Source organism: Podarcis vaucheri (genome assembly GCF_965113315.1).
Source record: "Podarcis vaucheri genome assembly, chromosome: 5".
NCBI classification, from domain to species: Eukaryota; Metazoa; Chordata; class Lepidosauria; order Squamata; family Lacertidae; genus Podarcis; species Podarcis vaucheri.
This window is the reverse complement of record NC_138763.1, coordinates 46482003-46501300: the sequence shown is the minus strand read 5'-3', so window position 1 is coordinate 46501300 and position 19298 is coordinate 46482003. Positions and strand designations below refer to the sequence as shown.

Here is a 19298-nt window from a genome sequence, read left to right as displayed (position 1 = left end):
TTCTTGTATAGAGACAAAGAGGGAAGGTGCTTTTTTAACATTCTTTATTTTTCAGTTTCTAAAAACACATATAACAATCCCCATAAAGCCCCACTGCCCAAGAAAGGAAGAAGTAGTGTATGTTTAAACTAAGATCAAATGATCCCCTATCATCTCCAGTCTAGGAATCTCAACAAGAAAACCTTGACGTTTGCAAACACAAGAGTAGGCAAATTAATGTAAAAAAAATTTTATCACTTCAATCCTTTTTATAATTTATGCCATCATTTGCCCAGATTTCCTTTATATCTGATTCACTTTGATTGCCTATGGGCATTCTTTCTTTTTAAAAAAACAAACCTAAATCCATGAGCAGGGGCATTCCCCCTTTCTGAACTATCATTTACAAAAATGTTTTGAAGGAAATGCTGGAACACAGAACCCAAACTAGCCCCATGCGCCTTGGAAACAAGACAGCTTGCTTACTAAGATGCCTGTCTCTGCTCTAAACTGAAGAGTGTTACACAAGTGAGAGGCCCCTCCAAGAATATTTTTAACACATGAAGTGATTGCACATTCATAAACATGCAGGTGTTCTTGAATGGGAGATACTCCAGCTACCCACACCTGTGCTATTTGGAAGCTATGCACAGTCAAATAAAGGTGTGTATATTTGAATGATTGCATATTCAGACACACACCTGCAGCTATTTGGCATCGAGCCTTCTAGTTATGGGAAGTAGGCACTTGACGTGTATCTACCTTGGTTGGTGCAGTGCTGTTCACTGTGGCATTGCCATAAGGTCTGCAGTCTCGAGTTGTGAATGGGATGCTTTTCACAAGTTACGCTTAGATAAGAGGTCCTTGGGGAACAGCCAGATGCTATAGGGATCTGGTGGATGCTTCTGTAAGTGCAGCCTTCTTGTCTGAGGACTAAACCAGTGTTTCACCCTCACAACAAAAGTGCCCCATTACTATAAACATTGTCTTCTTTGGGGTAATATACCATTTTGCCCCATGGCTGGTACTGTAACTACTAACTATCCTAAGAATCAAAGTTGTTGAGGCTGGTTGCCAGGCCATATGCCCAAGTATTACAGTGACCCAGTTTTGATGAGCATATCTTAGCTTAATAAAGCTGAGATGTGAGTGAGCCTTTTGCCTAAGGTCATGGCCCCTTTCCTTCCTACCATTTTGACACAATTTCCCATAGTTTCCTGTTTTTTTCCAAACCTGGAAATTATGGTTACTATCTTTGGAAAAACTCAGAATTCAAACCAACTTCAATATGCGGTCTGCATTCCTGGCTTGTTACAAAGATGGTAACCATAATTTCTCAGTCTGGACAAAATAAGAAGACACAATTCATTAGAAAAGGGGAGCCAACATGGTGTCTTCTCGATGTTGTTGGACTGCAGCTTCCATCATTCCTGACATTTAGCTGACTGAGACAGATGGGAGCTGTAGCCCCACAATGTCTGGAGGGTACCACATCGCCTACCCTTGAATTAAAGATTCAGGTAGGTAGCCGTGCTGGTCTGACACAGTCAAAATAAAAATAAAAAAATAAAAAATTGTCCAGTAGCACCTTATAAACCACCTAAGTGTGTTCTGGTATAAGCTTTCGTCTGAAGAAGTATACAAGCACACGAAAGCTTACACCAGAACAAATTTCGTTGGTCTATAAGGTGCTACTGGACAATTCTTATTATTTTTATTTTTATTTGAATTACAGACTTCCTGCTTTAATTGCAACTCACATGAAGGGAGAAGGTAAATGACTGCCTGTTTCGACATGGCTTGTTCTTCTTTCAGCTTGTTAAGATGTGACCATCCAAATGTGGCCATCTTATTTTCAGTTGGATAATATAAGCTAAAATTTGGGCTGAATGCATTGATTTTCTGGAATCTCTTCTTACTGGCTGTAAGTTGTAAATGGCTAACAATAGCCAGGGGTAAGAAAATTTTCCATCCAACCCACAAAAAGGAAGAAGACATTATGGGGAGTAAGAAGATGCTGATGGGATATAAAGAGCTATGTGATGAACAATTTTTCAAGCTCCCCCTGCTTCCTCTTCTGCTGTGGTGTGGAAGTGCATTAAGTCCCCCCCTCCACACACTGATTATGTAATTATAGACACATTTTAGTAACTTTTCACTTGGTAAATGGATGTTTGTATGTATTCACACACGCCAAAATAAATATCTGTGCCGAATCTTGCCAAGGTACAACCATCCACTATCAGAATAATGGGAATTTTCAGACATGATATATAGGTGAATAAAAGTTTTCCTGACTGCAGGTTCCTTAAAAAGGAAGTAATGCCAAGTCAACGTGAGTGGAAATGGGCTAGTGGGAAGACTTGTTTTTTCACATTGATTATTTCTTGGCTAATGTTGCATTCATAACCCTTTTTCCTTTTTTTTAGATTTATGTCATTGATAGTGCAGATAGAAAGAGATTTGAAGAAACGGGTCAGGTAAGTAATGCACAACTTCAGGAAATCGCTGTACACCTTTTTCTATAATGTATATAAATACATATAACACTGTCAGACATTTGAAAATGGACTGATGTACAGTTTGCCATTTTAAAAGCAAGCTAAGCCTTGTTAAGTTTAAATTATTGTTTTCTGCCAAATGAATTAATGAACGTTTAGGCTACTCTTCTGCGTTTTTAAACTCTTTTCTGTTTTCCTCAAGTAAAACCCAAAGAAATAAGATTGTTCTGCGGGGACAGTTAAGACTGGTACAGCTATATCCATTTGCAGCTATCTGGCTACCATAATTAAGACTACAGAGGTTTGTATAGCATACAGGGACATAGTGCTCAATTACAGAACACACAGCATGGATGTGCTTCTATAATAATGTGCTAGTGGTGGTGGACTACAAAGTGCATCAGAAATAATCATGCATTGATAATCTTCAACAACATCTGTAAAGGACTTGCTAACCACCCGTCTATGAATTCTGTGCTACCTCTGCCAGTATTGTTCCTTCTGGTACCTTTCACCGCAAGTTTAGGACTGAAGGGTTTAACCTTCCCGGGCACCTGCCCACTATTTTAGAACTGTTTCCTTACAGTTCTAAGGTCATCTTAAAACCAATTGAGAATGAGATTTAGCAGGCTCCATTTCCCATTTTCTTTAACTATCAATTCCCTAACGCATTCATTGATATTATCAACAAATGATGTCTGTATGAGCACTTTGCATCCCTTTTAGTAGCCAGAACAGCTGCCTTTTATGAAGATGAGCTTGTTTCTGGATAGAGATTTTATCAGTGATGTCCTATGCATGAATTACAGTTGATTAAACTGGAACAAAGTTCAAAGCTTGCTGTTAGCATTCCTGCAGAATTTGAAGCATATGTAGGATAAAACCACCTGTTTTCAAGGGCTGCTCTATTCTACTAGCAAGTCAAGTTATAACTGTGCCAGCATGTATTTTTGCTGCGTCATCAGTGCTGATCTGTAGAGGGTTGGGATTGACAGTGCCTTGAAAACAACTGGTAATATTGGACTGAGCTAAAACTTTCTCTGTTCCGTAGACAGAGGGATTTGCTTTTAAATCTTTGTCTCAGTAATTGTATGTACCAGTTACTTGTTTTACTATAACATCTGTGCTTTGTTGAAACATTAGCATTTACTATTTGCCCTATATGTTACTAAAACATGTACAACTACTTAGATACAACAGTCAGCCTCCCATTGCCAAAGGCTTTTTAAAAATACTGGCTGCATCTTTATGATTCTTACAGGAGCTAGCGGAACTCTTAGATGAAGAGAAGCTAAGTGGCGTTCCTGTGCTCATCTTTGCGAACAAACAAGATTTGCTGACGGCAGCCCCTGCTGCAGAGATTGTAGAGGGTCTGAACTTGCACACGATCCGTGACAGAGTCTGGCAGATTCAGTCTTGTTCGGCCCTCACAGGAGAGGGTGTGTCGGTGAGGAGGCAATGTTTATTCTGGCAGAATAGCCTTTCCACTGGTCTGAATGAGAAATGCAACACCCCCCCCCCCATTCTGGATCATAATGTATGATGTATTTATTGCAAAACTGGAAACTCAACAAAACAAAGCAAAAAATGTGTAGCTTGGTGTGTGGAGGGAGGTAAAGACTTCTAACACAGACTCAGGCTCTCTCATGAGATTCTCCCTCCTCCTTAAACTTAGAGTCTCCATTACATCATTAGGATCTCATGATGCTGTTTCAACATTGCTTGCCTGATCTATATACATATACTGTAGGGTGGTATTCAACTAAATTTTATTCAGAGTAAATCAAAATTAATAGTCTTAACTTGGCCATTTTCATCTACCGTATTTTTCGCCCTATAGGACGCACCGGCCCATAGGACGCACTTAGTTTTTTGGGGGGGAAATAAAGGGGGGGGAATTTATTTTCCCCCCCAGCCGTGGATATCTGCCCGAAGCGCAGGGTGCTCTGCTTCAGCGCGCCCCGCGCTCCGTGCAGCAGGCTGCTATCCGCAGCCTACGGAGCCCTGCAGGAACTCCCCTGGGCTCCCCAGGCTTGCTGATAGCTTCCTGAAGCCTGGAGAGCGAGAGGGGTCAGTGCGCACCTTCGGATGTTAAGTGAAAGCATTGGAAGGTTAAAGTGCCTGTAGAGAACGATACAGGAGAGACGTGTTTTGTTGCAGTTGGGTCAGATGGAGGCATCTTGTTGTACTGATACAGGTGTACCGTGCCATTTCTTCTTTATGTGCTCCTTCCTCCTCTGTTCACTGCTGTGAATACATGACCTGATTGTTCACAGGCACAGCAATAATCTGCAAGGGATTCCCATACAGCATGGTTAATGTTTCCAACCTAATGGATCCTGCCATCTTCCATTCTGTGGACAGGACGAATCCAATGTAGACATCACTGAGACAGGAATGTGAACACGTTGGGAATGAGGGCTTGGGAGAGCACAAGCTGTCCTGCCATGTAATGCCCAAAATCTTCCTGATGCAGTCCATGTAGAAGGCACTGAGACATTGTTGCTCCTGGCAGTTGTAAGTTGCCCATGACTCACTTCCATAAAGCAGTGTGGCTCAACACGTAAATCTGATAGACCTACATCTTGGTATTGGTCATTAGCATCACATTCTCCCATAGCCATTGATGTAGCTGCCTTGCCAATAAGCTTGACCTGCTCACAGTAGAAGTAGCTTGTTATGGTGGACCCCAGGTAGACAAAATCATCTACCACCTCAAGCATGCGCTCACCAATGCTGATGCATGGAGTGTTGGCGACACCTGGAGAAGGTGCATGGAGAAGGTGACACATCCTGACTCAGGATGTTGTTCTTTGTCAGGCTAACAATATGACTGCACTCCATGCAAGCTTAGGCAAAACAGCTGATGAGACTCTGTAGAGCTTCCTCAGAGTGCTCTGTCAAGGCTGCATCATCTGCAAACAACATCTCTTGGATAAAGACCTGCTGCACTTTTGTCTTGGCATGGAGATTTGCCAGGTTGAACAGACCCCCGTTGCTCCTTGAATGGATTACACGCCGTCTTTAGTTGAGCTGAAGGCATATGAGAGCAACAGGGAGAAGAAGTTGGGGCAAGAACACAGCCCCAACACAGGTCTATGAAGGTGACACAAAAGGGACACCTCTGCTCTCAGCAGCTAATGCAATGAAAAAATCATGTTGAGTCTTAACTTCTGAGCTCTAAAGCTGCATTGCGACTTGGGATAGACCCTGTAGTGAGTGACTTTAATCTGTTGAGATCTGGGCGAAGGCTTTCCTCCCAGTAATCAGCAAGAAGATTCCTCAGTAGTTGTTACAATCATGGCAGTCACCTTTGTTCTTGTCGAGGGTCATAGTGCTGGAGCAGTGCATGTCTTGTGGCGCAGATCCTGTTTCCCAACACTGCAAGAGAAGGGTATGGAGGTGCATCACGAAGGAGGAGTTGAGGCCAGCACTCAGCACTTCTGCTGGAATTCCATCCTGTCCTGGGGCTTTACCACATGCCTGAGATTTGATGGTGTTCTTCAGCTTGTCAAGGGAAGCAGGGACATCCAGCTCTTCCAAGACAGACAGAGTCTGGATGCTGTCAACTGCTGTGCTAGCAACCATGTTTTCTTGCCAGTACAGTTTTTGTACTGCTCTGCCCATTGCTTCATCTGCTTGCTGCGGTCTATGATAATCTCTCCAGATAAGATTTTTAGTGGTGCAGTTTTCCTGACTATGGGTCCAAAGGCTTTCTTGATGCCTCCGTACACTTTTCAAGTATTGCCACTATTAGCAGTGAATGGAATGTTCTGACACAGCTTTAGCCAGTAATCATTGGCACATCTTTGCCCGGTGGCCTGGCAATCAAGAGATGCCAGTGTGCCCTAAATGGGAAGTTTAAAGAACAGTTAATTCGTGCGTTGAAGCTGAGGTAAATATAGAAGAATTGTTGCTTCAGCTCTTCAGGAAAAAGGAGATGTAGTGTTTCAGTCCTAGTTCACAGCATTAAAGAACCACCCTAGAGGCTGGTGACAGAACATGGAAGTGTTATCAGATATTTATTTAGAAGGCTATAAAGAGAAAGTAAATATGCCAGCTGGGAGGAGGGAAGGTACCCAGGAGGCTGTTGCATGAATAACAAGAGTGCAAGTTGGCAACAGTGGATTTGAAAAGAAAATAGGACTTTCTGTGGAACAGAAAGGTACAGAGAATGAGTTAATAGGGAACGGTTTGTGACAGCCCCAGGGCAGAGTATCAAAAAAAGAATAAATAATGACAGCAAACGAAGGAGAAATGGTTTGAAGGTCATTTTAATTAGTTTCGTAGATTAAGCTATAGTCTGCAGAACTCAGTAGTTAAGGCTGGGGATTTCAAGGTTAATGAGATTACATTATGGTTAATAAATTATATACATTTAGAGAATTTAACTATTATTTGAAATGGGTCTCTTTAAATAAAAATGTTAATTAAGAAAGGAATCTGCTGCAAGCTTGCCCTGTATCTATTTGATACCAGTGAAAGGTTCTGATCAAGAGGCTTTGAATGTAAAGAGTGCCCCCGGTTTATTTCCATGAGCAGTAATGTAGAGCAGCCCCATTGTTTATAATTGACTCTCACTCTCCTTCAATGCACCAGTCAGGCTTCCTGCCATTGTTCAGAGAAGATAATTTTTTACCATACCCAGATTCGTACCAGGCCTTTTGTTCTTCTCATTTAACAAGCTAAAGAGAGACAGGAGCAGGCTGGCTAGAAATATCCCTCATACTACAGAATAAGGGATCAGTCAGCTCAGCGCTTCTGTTTGCCAGTACACAACTCAGGTTTATAAGCTGACATGTGAATTGCCACAAAAGAGACTTGTGGCATTTATGCTTCTCCACCCCCGCATCCACACATGCATTTAGCACACAGACGCCCACACACACTGTGAGCACTTGTGAAAATACCAGACACCATTCTATAGAAAATGTGTTTGCAGGCACATGATGGGAAAGCCCAGAACAGGAGCCAGTCTTCAGAGTGAAGCTACTGTAGTTTTCCTCCAAGCAATAAGGGCCACAAGCAACTGGAGCTGACAGTACTCAGCTGAATAAATGCCAATATCTTTTAAATCTAAGTCCTTCATAATTAGGATAGAATTTGAAGTATATTTGGCTTTGGAGTTTTATTTAAACAGAAATAAGAGGGAAATAGAGTTGCTGTGAAAGACTGCCCTTTTTCTTTTTTAGAAAAGGACGCCACAATATATTTTATTATTTATTAATTATACTACCAATGTGTTTTCATTTCAACATTCATTTCATTGTTCTCATTCATGTACTAAATCAAACTAAATGGCAATGGGAGCAATTACGTCACCTTAATGTACAGTATAGGTTTATATTTTTGTATTATAATCTTACAAAAGTGGTAAAGCTTGAACGGCGTCAGGTCATTTTCTAAAAAGAAGTCTTCCACATCACCAGCTGATTACTGATGTAGATATCCTGGTTTGGAGGTTTTACTGTAAAAAAGAATATTCTGTATTTTCTTTTTAGTAGTACTCTTACTGCAGTGACCTTTTATTACAGCCAATGATAGTTGGGGGAGGGAAATACTTTTTCACCTCTTTTTATCCCCTAGCCATTGTCCTTTCTTTTCCCACTACTTTGTGTGTACTACGTTGCAATTCACTCATCGTTGTTTTTAATAAGTTATTGGGAAGTCTGTTCACTTGTCTTGACACATTTGCAAATATTGTATAAAGGCCTTGAAGAGTCTGTGATCATAGGAGACTGCTTGATTGCTCGATTCCAGGAGACAAAGGAATGTGCAAGCAGGTAAGGAATTAGTGGGGTTTTAGATATTAACAGAGGCAGAGAAAGGCCAGTATCATAGCAGAGAGATGTCCATGCCATCAGGTGTCCAAGACAGGATTGTGATCGTACAAAGAGGCACAAAAGGAGATGGCTGGATTTTCTAACTATTTTTAACTCATCTAGCCTAGTTGGTAATGGCAGATTCCAGCCATTGAGAAACACACTGACACCTGGAGTCATTTGATCTTTATGCGCTATCATTATTGGGAGACAACTGCCTCTTGCTATTTAAGTTAAATAAGGTTAATCAGAAGATTGAAATAGGGGCTGTACTTAAAACATTGCCAATCCTATTCCCTTACTTCTGGTTTCATATTTTCTGTCAGTTTGTAACTGCACTTGTGATGTTGTGTTTAGCCACGTATAAAATACACTTATGCTGACATTGTGGTATATAGAGTATAGGCACAAAAATATAAATGCTATAGTATAAACATAATTTGAAACTATATAGTTGGAGCAAAACACACACACACACACACACACAGAGAGAGAGAGAGAGAGAGAGAGCACGCATGTGCAAGAACAAGAACAAGAAAAGAAACACCCTAACCATACATATACTGGCTGTGACTATCTAGCATTGTTCTTGGTATCTTTATGAATAGTTCTGTGAGAACATCAACTTGGTGTACATCAGCAATGACAATCTCAAATTTCAGATTGATTTTTTAAAAAGAGAATAAAAATAAACTGCTGCCATAATAACTATATATTACGTAGTGTGGTCACATTTGGTATACTGTATACAATTATGACGAAGTCATCTCAAAAAGAGTAAGGTAAAGAAGGAAAGGGTAGAAAAAAGCAACCCAAATGACCAAGCAGTGGGAACACCTTCCCTGTTAGGAAGGTTAAAACATTTGGGGATTTTTAGGTGTGTTTTTTAAACAGTATCCCTGGAAGGACATAATGCAGGTTCACAAAGTATGTATGTTGTGGAAAGTGTGGACACTCTATGTCTCATAACACTACCACTTAGGGTTACCTAAATGACATTGATTGGTGGTAGATTGAGAAGAAACAGAAGGGGCATTTGTGAGATTTCCGGGAGAAACGATGGCTGACTAGTCATTACTGCCAATACGCCATCAACAGAGATAATTACATGGTGATTAATGATAACCAAGACGTAAATCTTGGTTATCACATTCTCTCTTTGAAAATAGGGGGATCAAAGGCATTAACCTCTAATGCTCTGAAGAAAGCTGCTCTTCCCTCCAGAGATCAGGAGGTTTTCAGATGCAGTGAATAACTTGAAGTGAGGAACTGCCACCATGCCCGGACACCACATAGTAGCCCTGAAGGTTACCCCTCAGGGCATTAGGTCAATTAAACCGCCCTTCTTTTAATTACCTCTGAGACTATGATGAATTACGACTGGGGTGATCTATCTGCCAATTAAACTTTCACGTGGAATGTGAACTGACTGCTGGCATAAGAAGAGGTGTTAATTAACAGGCTGGAAAAAAAACAAAAAGATTAAAAAAACAAATATTTTACCTGTTTGTGACTAAGAAAGATTATAAACAGATAAGGGAGCTGTGGTTGTTAAAAATTTTCATTTATATTACCTTTAACTCTCTGTACCTTTTGTGGAGTGTTGACTGCACAAGTGAACTTAATCCCTTAACCGTGGGAAAGGAATGTGCTTCTTTGGTAAAGAGACAGACACAAGTTTTCAAGGCAGAGACTAGGTAAAAGTACTGTTGAACACACCACTGACTTATAGTGTCATGAGTCAATTATTGGGTGAGGAATTAAAAGAGCTCAGAGCTGAGATGCATAAAATGTTGAATGAAAATGGAACAGAGAAAGATCAGACAGAGCCTGGGGCGGGGGGGAATGCTGCCAGAACATGAGAGTGGGATGGTAAAGTTGGAGGCAGTGAATGATGAAATGGAGAGGACCGCCACATAAGTGCCTGAGGTGTAGAATGGACAAACGATGGAGGTGTGATGCTGGAGGAGTGGAACAAAAGCATTGACGAAGAAAAGCATTAAGAAACCTCTTGAGATGGCAGAGATAGGGCTGACAGAGAAAGTATTCTGTGTACAATTTGGAGTGAATTTAAAGGAAACATCTACCAAACTTCTGGTGATGCACTTGGAAAAAGAATGGAAGAAATGGAAATAGAAGGAGTTCCCCCCCCCCCTTATTATTCTTTTATTAAATTAGGGTGGAAAATCACAGCCAACAGGAAACAAGATTGGAATATATGGAAGTGGGTATGAATCAATGAATATACTACAAGTAAATAACTATGGATTATTATTCTAATAATGGAAGTTGGAATTTTATGGAAATAAAGTTGTCATACCATACTGGAGGAAAACCATTATTAACATTTAGTGATAGTAACAATTGGAGAGCCCCTTTTAGTCTTTTAGTGTGAAAAGGAAAAGGAATGGACTTAAGATATGTGTGGCTGAAGATTGGAAAAACATTGCCTAGCAGATCGAGAAACAGCTGGATATTTTCCTAGAGTACAGCTGGATACCATCCTGGAGTAAACACTTTGGATATTTTGAATAATCTTTATAGATCTACCGTATTTTTCGCTCTATAACACGCAGCCGACCATAACACGCACATAGTTTTTAGAGGAGGAAAATCTGTAGGCATGCCACCCGTAGGCATTCCCTCCATAACACACACAGACATTTCCCCTTACTTTTTAGGAGGAAAAAAGTGAGTGTTATGGTGCAAAAAATATGGTAATTGACAGACAGAGAATCTGAAGTCGTTTAATTTCTATCCTCTCCTCTTTCTTTTCCTTTTTTTATTATCTTTTCTTCCTGTCTTTTCTCTTTTTCTTCCTTCATCTACTTTGCTTTTGCTTATGTTTTATTTTGTTTGTCGATGTCCTCTACTCTGAGGGTACGCACAGGAAGGTGATGGATGACTGGTGAAAGACCCTGTGTGAGAGGCAGGGAAGGGAAGAACTCCCAAGGTGGGAGGCTGGGAGAAGAAAGGGAAGCTTTCAGGGAGGGGCCCACCCTCTTCTGTGTGAGACAAGGAGAGGGCCTCTCTTCTTTGTTTTCTTCTTTAATTTTACTTAGATTAGTTTGTTTTTCATTATATTGTATGGTGAAAAGTTGCAATTGAAAATTATGCAAAAAAGGAAGAAACAAAAGGAAATACTATTCCACATAATACATTATGAACCTCTACAAGGGGTGGTGACAGCCATTGGTTTAGATGTCTTCAAAAGGGACCAGAAAAATTCAGGGAGGATAGGGAGCTAAATGGAACCATCACATGCAGAGGCAGTACACTTGTGAATATCTGGTGCTGGAGACTTGCAGCAAGGGAAGTGTAGTTGTCTTTCATGCCCTGTTTGTGGGCTTTCTGAACGCATCTGGTTCTCCATTGTTGGAAATAAGATGTTGGTCCAGAAGGGTTTTAGTCTTATCTAGCTGAGCTCGTCTTACTGTTAAATAAAATAAAATTCTAATGTAGATGTAACAACAGCCTTACTGATTTTATTTTCAAATTTATGCTTCTCTAATTACTAGCTTCCTATTTCTTTCCCTGCTGGCAAATAGCCACCAATTCTTTACCAGAATTTGATCCCATTAAGCTGATCTCTGCATTTTAGCTATCTGATGAGAACATTTATTTCCCATCATTGAACTTGATACTGACAATTATTTGTGTGGAGTATGGGAAACGGTTTACCTGCAGATTAAAAAAAAGTGTGTGTTTTATCCTCTTTGATCCAGGGAAATTGATCCTTTCCCCCTTGTAGTCTCTGTGTTAATTTCACACACTCATTCCCCACAAACCAATTAGGGACAGTCAGAATTCTCTTTGAACCAGCTCTTGCTATGAAAGTGATTTTTGGATGAGTTCCTGCCTTCAAAGTAAAGTGACCCAGATATGAATTGAAAAGCCATTTGGAGTTCACCTTTCCTCCTGCATAGTGCCTTGTCATTCTTTTGCCCTTGTTATACAGTCAGGCTCACAGCCACAGTAAATCCCATCATAAACTCAGCTTTATGAGCCTCTGCTGTGCAGTGTTCAGGTAGCTGAGTTTCCCTTTGGCTGAGCTCCTTGTGGCATTGGGCAGTGTTAGAGTCCCTCTGTATGGGTAGGTTCTGGTCTGCTTCTACCTGGGAGATGGGGTGCCTGGTGGTTGTTTTGCAGGGATGTATCATTTATGGGATTGTTGTGCTGAATATCAAAGGAGTATCAGCAGATATTTATGACTTTAAGCTGTCTCAGCTCTTCTGCTTCAGCATATAAACCTACATTCAAAATGAATGAGGAGTGCTGCTTGCCTTGTATTCCATGATGTGTGCAAACACGATTACTGCTTTAGAGGCAACAGGAGCAGCAAAAACTGTTGCAGAAAGCTCTGTTATTTTTTAAAAAAACTGCTCTATGCAACCAGATTTCTAAAAGGTGCAATAAAGGAAGTTGGCATGTAAGTTTCCTAATTGTTGTAGAACTCCCTTAGTTTTACAAAACATTTACTTCCAGCATTTTGACTGATGTACGTAAGGCTCTTTCAGCATTTAGAATTTCTTCACAAGGTCTTGGGTAGCAAGGGAGCATGTGTCCTTGGTGCTGTAAGGGCAAACAAGCAGCTGTAGGGAGGAGCAGGCAACTTGTTGAGTTCTGAAACATTCTACCATTACTTTTGGGAACCCCACCCAAACCTTTTTTTCTGCGGTATTTTGTACAATGAACATGAGTCAACTGTACTGGAACTTGCTGTGCATGCATGTCCTTTAACAAATTAATCCACACGTGCTTTTATATATATAAATATATATTTTAAAGGAAGCTGAAATCTGCAGGCCTTCCAGTTATGCTGAAGACATTACAGTATACACAGCAACATGCTCAGCTCCGACCATTCATTCTTGCTGACACAAAACTGTGGGCTATTAAGATTAAATCAGAGAGGGCCGGGGACTTGGGTAAAGGTGCATGAAAACCAACATTCTTTGTATGTCATTTTCTAGGCTTTCTCCTTTATTCAAAATCTTGTATGTCATTGGACAGATTTGTGATTGGACTAGACGGGCCAATCTCCAAGCTCTCCAATGAAAAGGATGTCAGCAAGGCTAGAAGGACCTCAGCCTGAGACTTGGGAGGACCACTAATAGATGGGCCAGCTGTCTGTGTCACTATATGCTCTTGGTAGTTCTACATCCCTGCCTCCTTCGTTATTAGTGCATTTCTAAGTGCAGTTCCTTTTGCTAATACTTTATACCTTTGCAGCTGTGCATTTTGCCACCTACACTGCCATAATAATAATAAATATTTTTATTATTTATACCTTGCCCATCTGGCTGGGTTTCCCCAACCTTGTTAATTTCATCTATTAAAAATTATTTATTGGAAGCTATTTCGTGATCTCATCTTCGGGTATCTCTCTATCTTTTCTCCCTTTTTTGGCAACTGCAGAATATTTATCAGGGTGTGTATGGATGCAGCTGAGCAAATTTAGCATTTCATAAATGGGAGGAGACAATGAAGATCTCAAAGCTGCAGTCCCAGGACTAGGAAGCACACATGTATGGTGCAAAAGTTAAATTGAACTTGACAAAAGTTTCTGTGTGGTTACATTCCTAAGATTGTATACTGCTGAGTTAGCAAAGGATCCTTGATATTCCTTCGAATTTAGATTTACAGTCCATCCTCTTCAAAATAAAGCAGGATAATAACAACCACACAGTTGTAAGTGGGTGGATCCATGTCACAATTAAAACCAAAGAGGGTCATGTTGACAGAAAAGCCTGATAAAAAGGCAGTAATTCCTAGTCCCATAACTTTACCAACAAGACAAGGGATGTAAGATTAAGAAGGGCCATTTGTAGATCAGGTTTCCTAACCATAGTTGCACTAACAAGACAGAGCATTTCACATACGCTATTATATAGGATAGGGAAAAGCGAAACTTGAATGTGTGTTTGCAAAATGGGATAAGGGAGAGCTTATTGTGGAGCTGGGCAAAAGCTGACCCTTTCCTCTCATCTAATGTTCCATTTCTTTGTTGTCTTGTTTTTGAAGGATGGCATGAACTGGGTCTGCAGAAATGTCATTGCAAAGAAGAAGTAAATGAACTGCGTTGCATGGAATTGGAGGGGCTGCAGGAGCCAAACACGCTAGCTGGCTGCTAGCATCTGACCAAATATTTTTCCATCTGTGTGCAGCTATAGCTGTTAGAAATGGGAACAGCAGCTAAGCCTACTGCCCAAATTCGAACTTTACCTTCTCTCTAGTATCATTTCCCTCCACATATGCATTTCTTCCCCCCACCCCTACCCCTTTTGGCATAAATAGTATTGAGAGTCTCCACATTCATCTGACTAAAGAATAAGATCTGAAAACGGGAGCAGATTGAAGTCTGCCATAAAGACTTCCAATGGGTTCCGCAGAGTGTAGGATGATCATAGCAACGTGTTCGGGAACCTGCTTCAGTTCTGAAGTCACTCAGGATGCTCACCTGGTGCCACTCAAAGCTTTTCTCATCAGCAAATGAACTGATGCTTTATTAGCATCTGTGCTTCAGTTTTAAAACAATACATTACTTTGTAGAATGCTGGCAAGACACTCCTATGGCCTCATGAAGAGCCTTTCTTATAGTGAGATGCCCAGGTGTCTGCCCTTCCTTTCACAGAGACCTGCGTTGTAACTCAAGTTCTTAACAGTCTGAATGTTAGAAGCATCAGAGTGCTAGAGATGCTGTCATTATCAAATAAAACAGTGTCAGACTGCAGTGCAGTGTTGCCTTTTTGGTTGGTGTAAACAGACCAAGAGCTCTTTGACATTCAGTCTCGTTGCACTGTAAAAATCCCTCCATGAGGGTGGAGTTTAACAGCATATAGTGGTAGTCAGTTTAGTGCTCTTTAAGTCTTAACTGCAGTGAACTGGTTAATTTAGGGGGGCGTGTTTTGAGAAGAGCTTTTGGTAGGCTGCACCTGCCTCCTATAAGCCATGTAGCAAATGTGCTTCTCCCAAGTGGTCCAGACAGTAATAGACTGAGATTAACAGGTTCAATGTCGTGACTCTATCCAAATGAGTTGTTGTGGGTGTATAGTCTGGGATTGCTTTTTTGTGAGTCTGCACTGTTCGTTTAGAACTACATTTCAGAACTATCTGCGCAGGAAGTAACAGTCTGGATGTGTTCAAAAAGAGATGTCCCTCACTTCAGGAAATACCCAACCCTCACTTCAGGAAATACCCAACCAATTTAGAGCGAAAGGTATAGATAAATCTCTGGCAAGAGAAGCATTCCTCTATCAGTCCTAAGAAGAAAAGCCCAGAGTCTATAACTTCTTAAATACAGAATATTCGTTAGGAAAATGCATGAAGGATGCACTCTCCCCTTTGAGGGGATAGTCATATAGTATGATTGCGAAATCTCAGCATATCGCTACAACACCAGGAAATGACATAGGAGGCTGCTTCTCGCCTCTGGGTCATCTGCTAGATTTGTCCAAGTTCAAAGTAATTTGGCGAGGGCAGTCTTGCATGCAATGAATTTAGCACGCAGCATGCAGATTATAACCAGAGTATAGGGCAGAAAATGCCATGGCAACTATAATGCCCTTTCTCATTCCTAGTGGGAGGGAGTAAACTTGCTTGCTAAACCTTGGGCAATGTGTATACATTGTGGAGAGCCAGAGCACAATAGCTGCTTTCAGACATTTCTTGACCATATAATCCACTGTCACTATATTGTCTTTTTTTTGCTTATTCGTTATTAATCTAAAGAGAGTAATGGCAATAATTTCTAGTCCACCTCAACTTGGATTCTGTCTTACTTTTAATTTGTGGTTTGCAACAGACATAAATTCTAGATTAGGTAAATTAAGTCTATATCCCACCTACTTCAATGGATTTGTAAGGGTAATAAATCAATAAGCAAACATTACAACAATGAGCAAGAATAAAATAAAGTACAGACAACAATCCAAATCAATCCATTGAGAACCCCCAAGCGTGACAGCTAAAATACATATTTGCACAAACTGCTAAAACATCACTAAGAGCAGATACTTCCTATTGCTTTCTTTCTAGGGGGAAGCTGGTGACATGTTGCAAATACAGATTTGCGTTTTAGAAAAGGCTTTCACTCTCTAGAGGTCCAGTGTGCAAAAGTGGCAGCAGAATTTTTATTTTTATTTTTTGCACTTATAGCCCAATTTTAAAAGAAATGAAATATGTCTGCAACTATTCAGTCCAAATGTTAGAGCGAGGCCTGTCTGCTCATGCCATAATGTCTGGAAGCGTCTCCCTTAAAATTCAACAAACCTAAGTCAGCCTGTTCAGTTCAGGAAGAAGTACATTTCCTTCAGTGTGCAGCAAGCTATCAAAGCGCCCCCAATACTTACTACCCAGTTGACAAACGGTGAAGCAAACTGACCATGCTGCCTTCTCTGCTTCTATCTTTGAGCACAAAATACAGCTTTCTGTTATCTCAGACACTGAATGCAGATTGCCCAAGGGCTGTCGTCCTGTTTCCGTTTCTCATCTCTTGCTAAGCATATTTTTTTGTGGAAAATGGGATCTCACTGGTACTGGTGCAGCTCACTGAGCCAAAAGAAACTACCATGGTCCATTGACTTCAACAAGCAGCTATCATACCTGCATCAAGTTTGAATCATTTTGACCTAACTAGATCTTCTAAGAACTAGAAGACAGGGCTGACCCAGTGACCCCAGAGGCCAATATCCTGGCTCTGAAAATGACCTCTGCCAGATGGATGCTTCGCAAATAAGTTGCAAAACATAGGACAGTTACAGAACCATCTCCCTCTGTTATTTCTAACAAATAGAAAAGACTGCCCTGAGCAGGCAAATTCGCAACTTCTAACTGTTTAGTTCACAGTTCTTAAAATCAATCTTCATGGTTTTATCTAATCCTTTTTTAAAAATAAATTTATTCCAGCTCTGCTACAGGCTTTCACAATATCCCCGGTTCAGTTAGTTCTGCACTGAATGTAGTGTGTGAAAGGGTTTTTCTTTCATTTAAGTACAACAGCCACACTGACTCTTTGACAAGTTGTTTCGCTATATATATGGTATATGTTTCCTATCTGAATACTGTGCTACATTTACAGGTAAGCCAGAATGGATGAAGTATAGCCTTGAGAGACCAGAGTAGTATTGTTCATGTAACATACTAGAATGAAGAAGGCATGTTTCAGATGTGGTATAATTACTTGTTTCTTTCATTAAATATAGCAGGGTTTGCTCTCTTTCGTACATACTAGATGATGCTCAGTTGCTATAAAAAGCCATAGCTGCAAATGTTATCCATTGCACCTTTTCCGTTCTCTCAATAGGGTACATCTGATTTTTTTTGATTTTTTTTTTGTTCTTAGTTTTATTCTCTCTTTTTGATGTTCATGAAAAGGGTGTGTGTGATGATAAGTTGGTGATGCTAAGCCTTGGTGTATATGTTTAGATGTTTGGCAAACTTGAATAAAATTTAGTAGAAATGACGCCTTTATGATTTTGTTTTATTTTAGAATGAAGTCTTGATTTTCTTTTAAGGAACTCCATTTGAATAGTCTGTTTGAAATGGCTGTACATATAATTCGTCCAGGATGCTGTGATGTTCTGTCTCTATACAGTTCATTTGAACATTTAACACTGTTGTTTCTATATGCTTATGATTTTATAACCTAATGGCTCTCCTATTGAATGTATGTGATCTCTGGAAACTTGCTTCCCATGGATCCCTAGGTACTGAGAGTCACAAGATTTTTACCTGTAGCAGGGATAGACAGTACAGTGCCCTCTAGATTTTATTGTACCATAACTCCCATGATCCCTAACCAATGGCCACGATAGCTGGGGCTGATGGGAGTTGTAGTCCAAGAACATATGGAGAGTACCAAATTGGTTTCTCCTGTTCTTCAGGTATCAGGTATCATATAATGCAAAGTGTAGGTAAGAAGTAAATCCCACTAAATCAGATATACTTGTTTTTCAGGATAAATGTTTAGTGTGCGCTACTGGGGGAGCCTGATCTCCAGGAGGCGAATGTGCCCCTCTTTCACTTGTCACTGCATTGATTTCTTAGAACCTCATCTTTTGACAATCTGATAAAGCGTTGTACGTGGGAGGCCAGGAACACAGAAAGAGGCCTTATACAGAGGCAAACCCAGCTCAGTGTTGTCTATGCTGACTGGCAGCAGCTCTATGGTTTGAGGCAAGAAGTATTCCCAGTTCTACCTGGTGATGCCAGGGATTGAATCTGGGACTTTTTGCATACAAAGCCAGTGCTCTGCCACTGAGCTATGGTTTGCTGTACAAGAACTACATGCAAGAAGACATGAATTTTTAAAACCATGGCTGGGTTTCAGATTGGGCCACTGATGACATATATGCTATCCTATTATATGGAAGGACAGATCCTGAAGCTGAGGCTCCAATACTTTGGCCACATCATGAAAAAAGAAGACTCCCTGGAAAAGACCCTGATCTTGGGAAAGATGGAGGGCACAAGGAGAAGGAGACGACGGAGGATGAGATGGTTGGACAGTGTTCTCGAAGCTACCAGCATGAGTTTGACCAAACTGCGGGAGGCAGTGGAAGACAGGGGGGCCTGGCGTGCTCTGGTCCATGGGGTCACAAAGAGTCGGACACGACTAAACGACTAAACAACAACATTATGCTATAGGAAATTTGTATCTCTTCTGTTATGACCCACCATTTAAAAATGGTGTTTTGTGAATGACTACTTGTGCCACAATGTGGATAGTGATGCACATTTGAAGGTCTATATCCCCCCCAACTGAATTTATCATTATTATTTATTAAATTTATATACTGCCCTTCATCATAATATCTTAGGGCAGTTCACAGAATAAAATACAAGATAAAAACGCAAGTAAATAATTGCAACAAAACAATAACCCTCCCTTCCCACAGACACATTTAAAAGGCTGTAGAATATTGGGATGCGGGTGGCGCTGTGGGTTAAAGCACAGAGCCTAGGGCTTGCCGATCTGAAGGTTGGCGGTTCAAAT

General features: G+C 40.6%; 1 protein-coding gene across 1 annotated transcript in view; it reads left to right on the top strand.

Annotated features, from left to right (window-relative positions):
• Nucleotides 1-17765, top strand: part of ARL3 (ARF like GTPase 3) — a 30672-nt gene extending 12907 nt beyond the window's left edge. Inside the window, exons 4-6 of the mRNA XM_082224864.1 lie at nt 2409-2459; nt 3742-3927; nt 14327-17765. Coding sequence (XP_082080990.1) covers nt 2409-2459; nt 3742-3927; nt 14327-14374 — 285 coding nt within the window. The 3' untranslated portion in view covers nt 14375-17765. The remainder of the gene's footprint in view (nt 1-2408; nt 2460-3741; nt 3928-14326) is intronic.
• Nucleotides 17766-19298: the final 1533 nt, after the last annotated feature.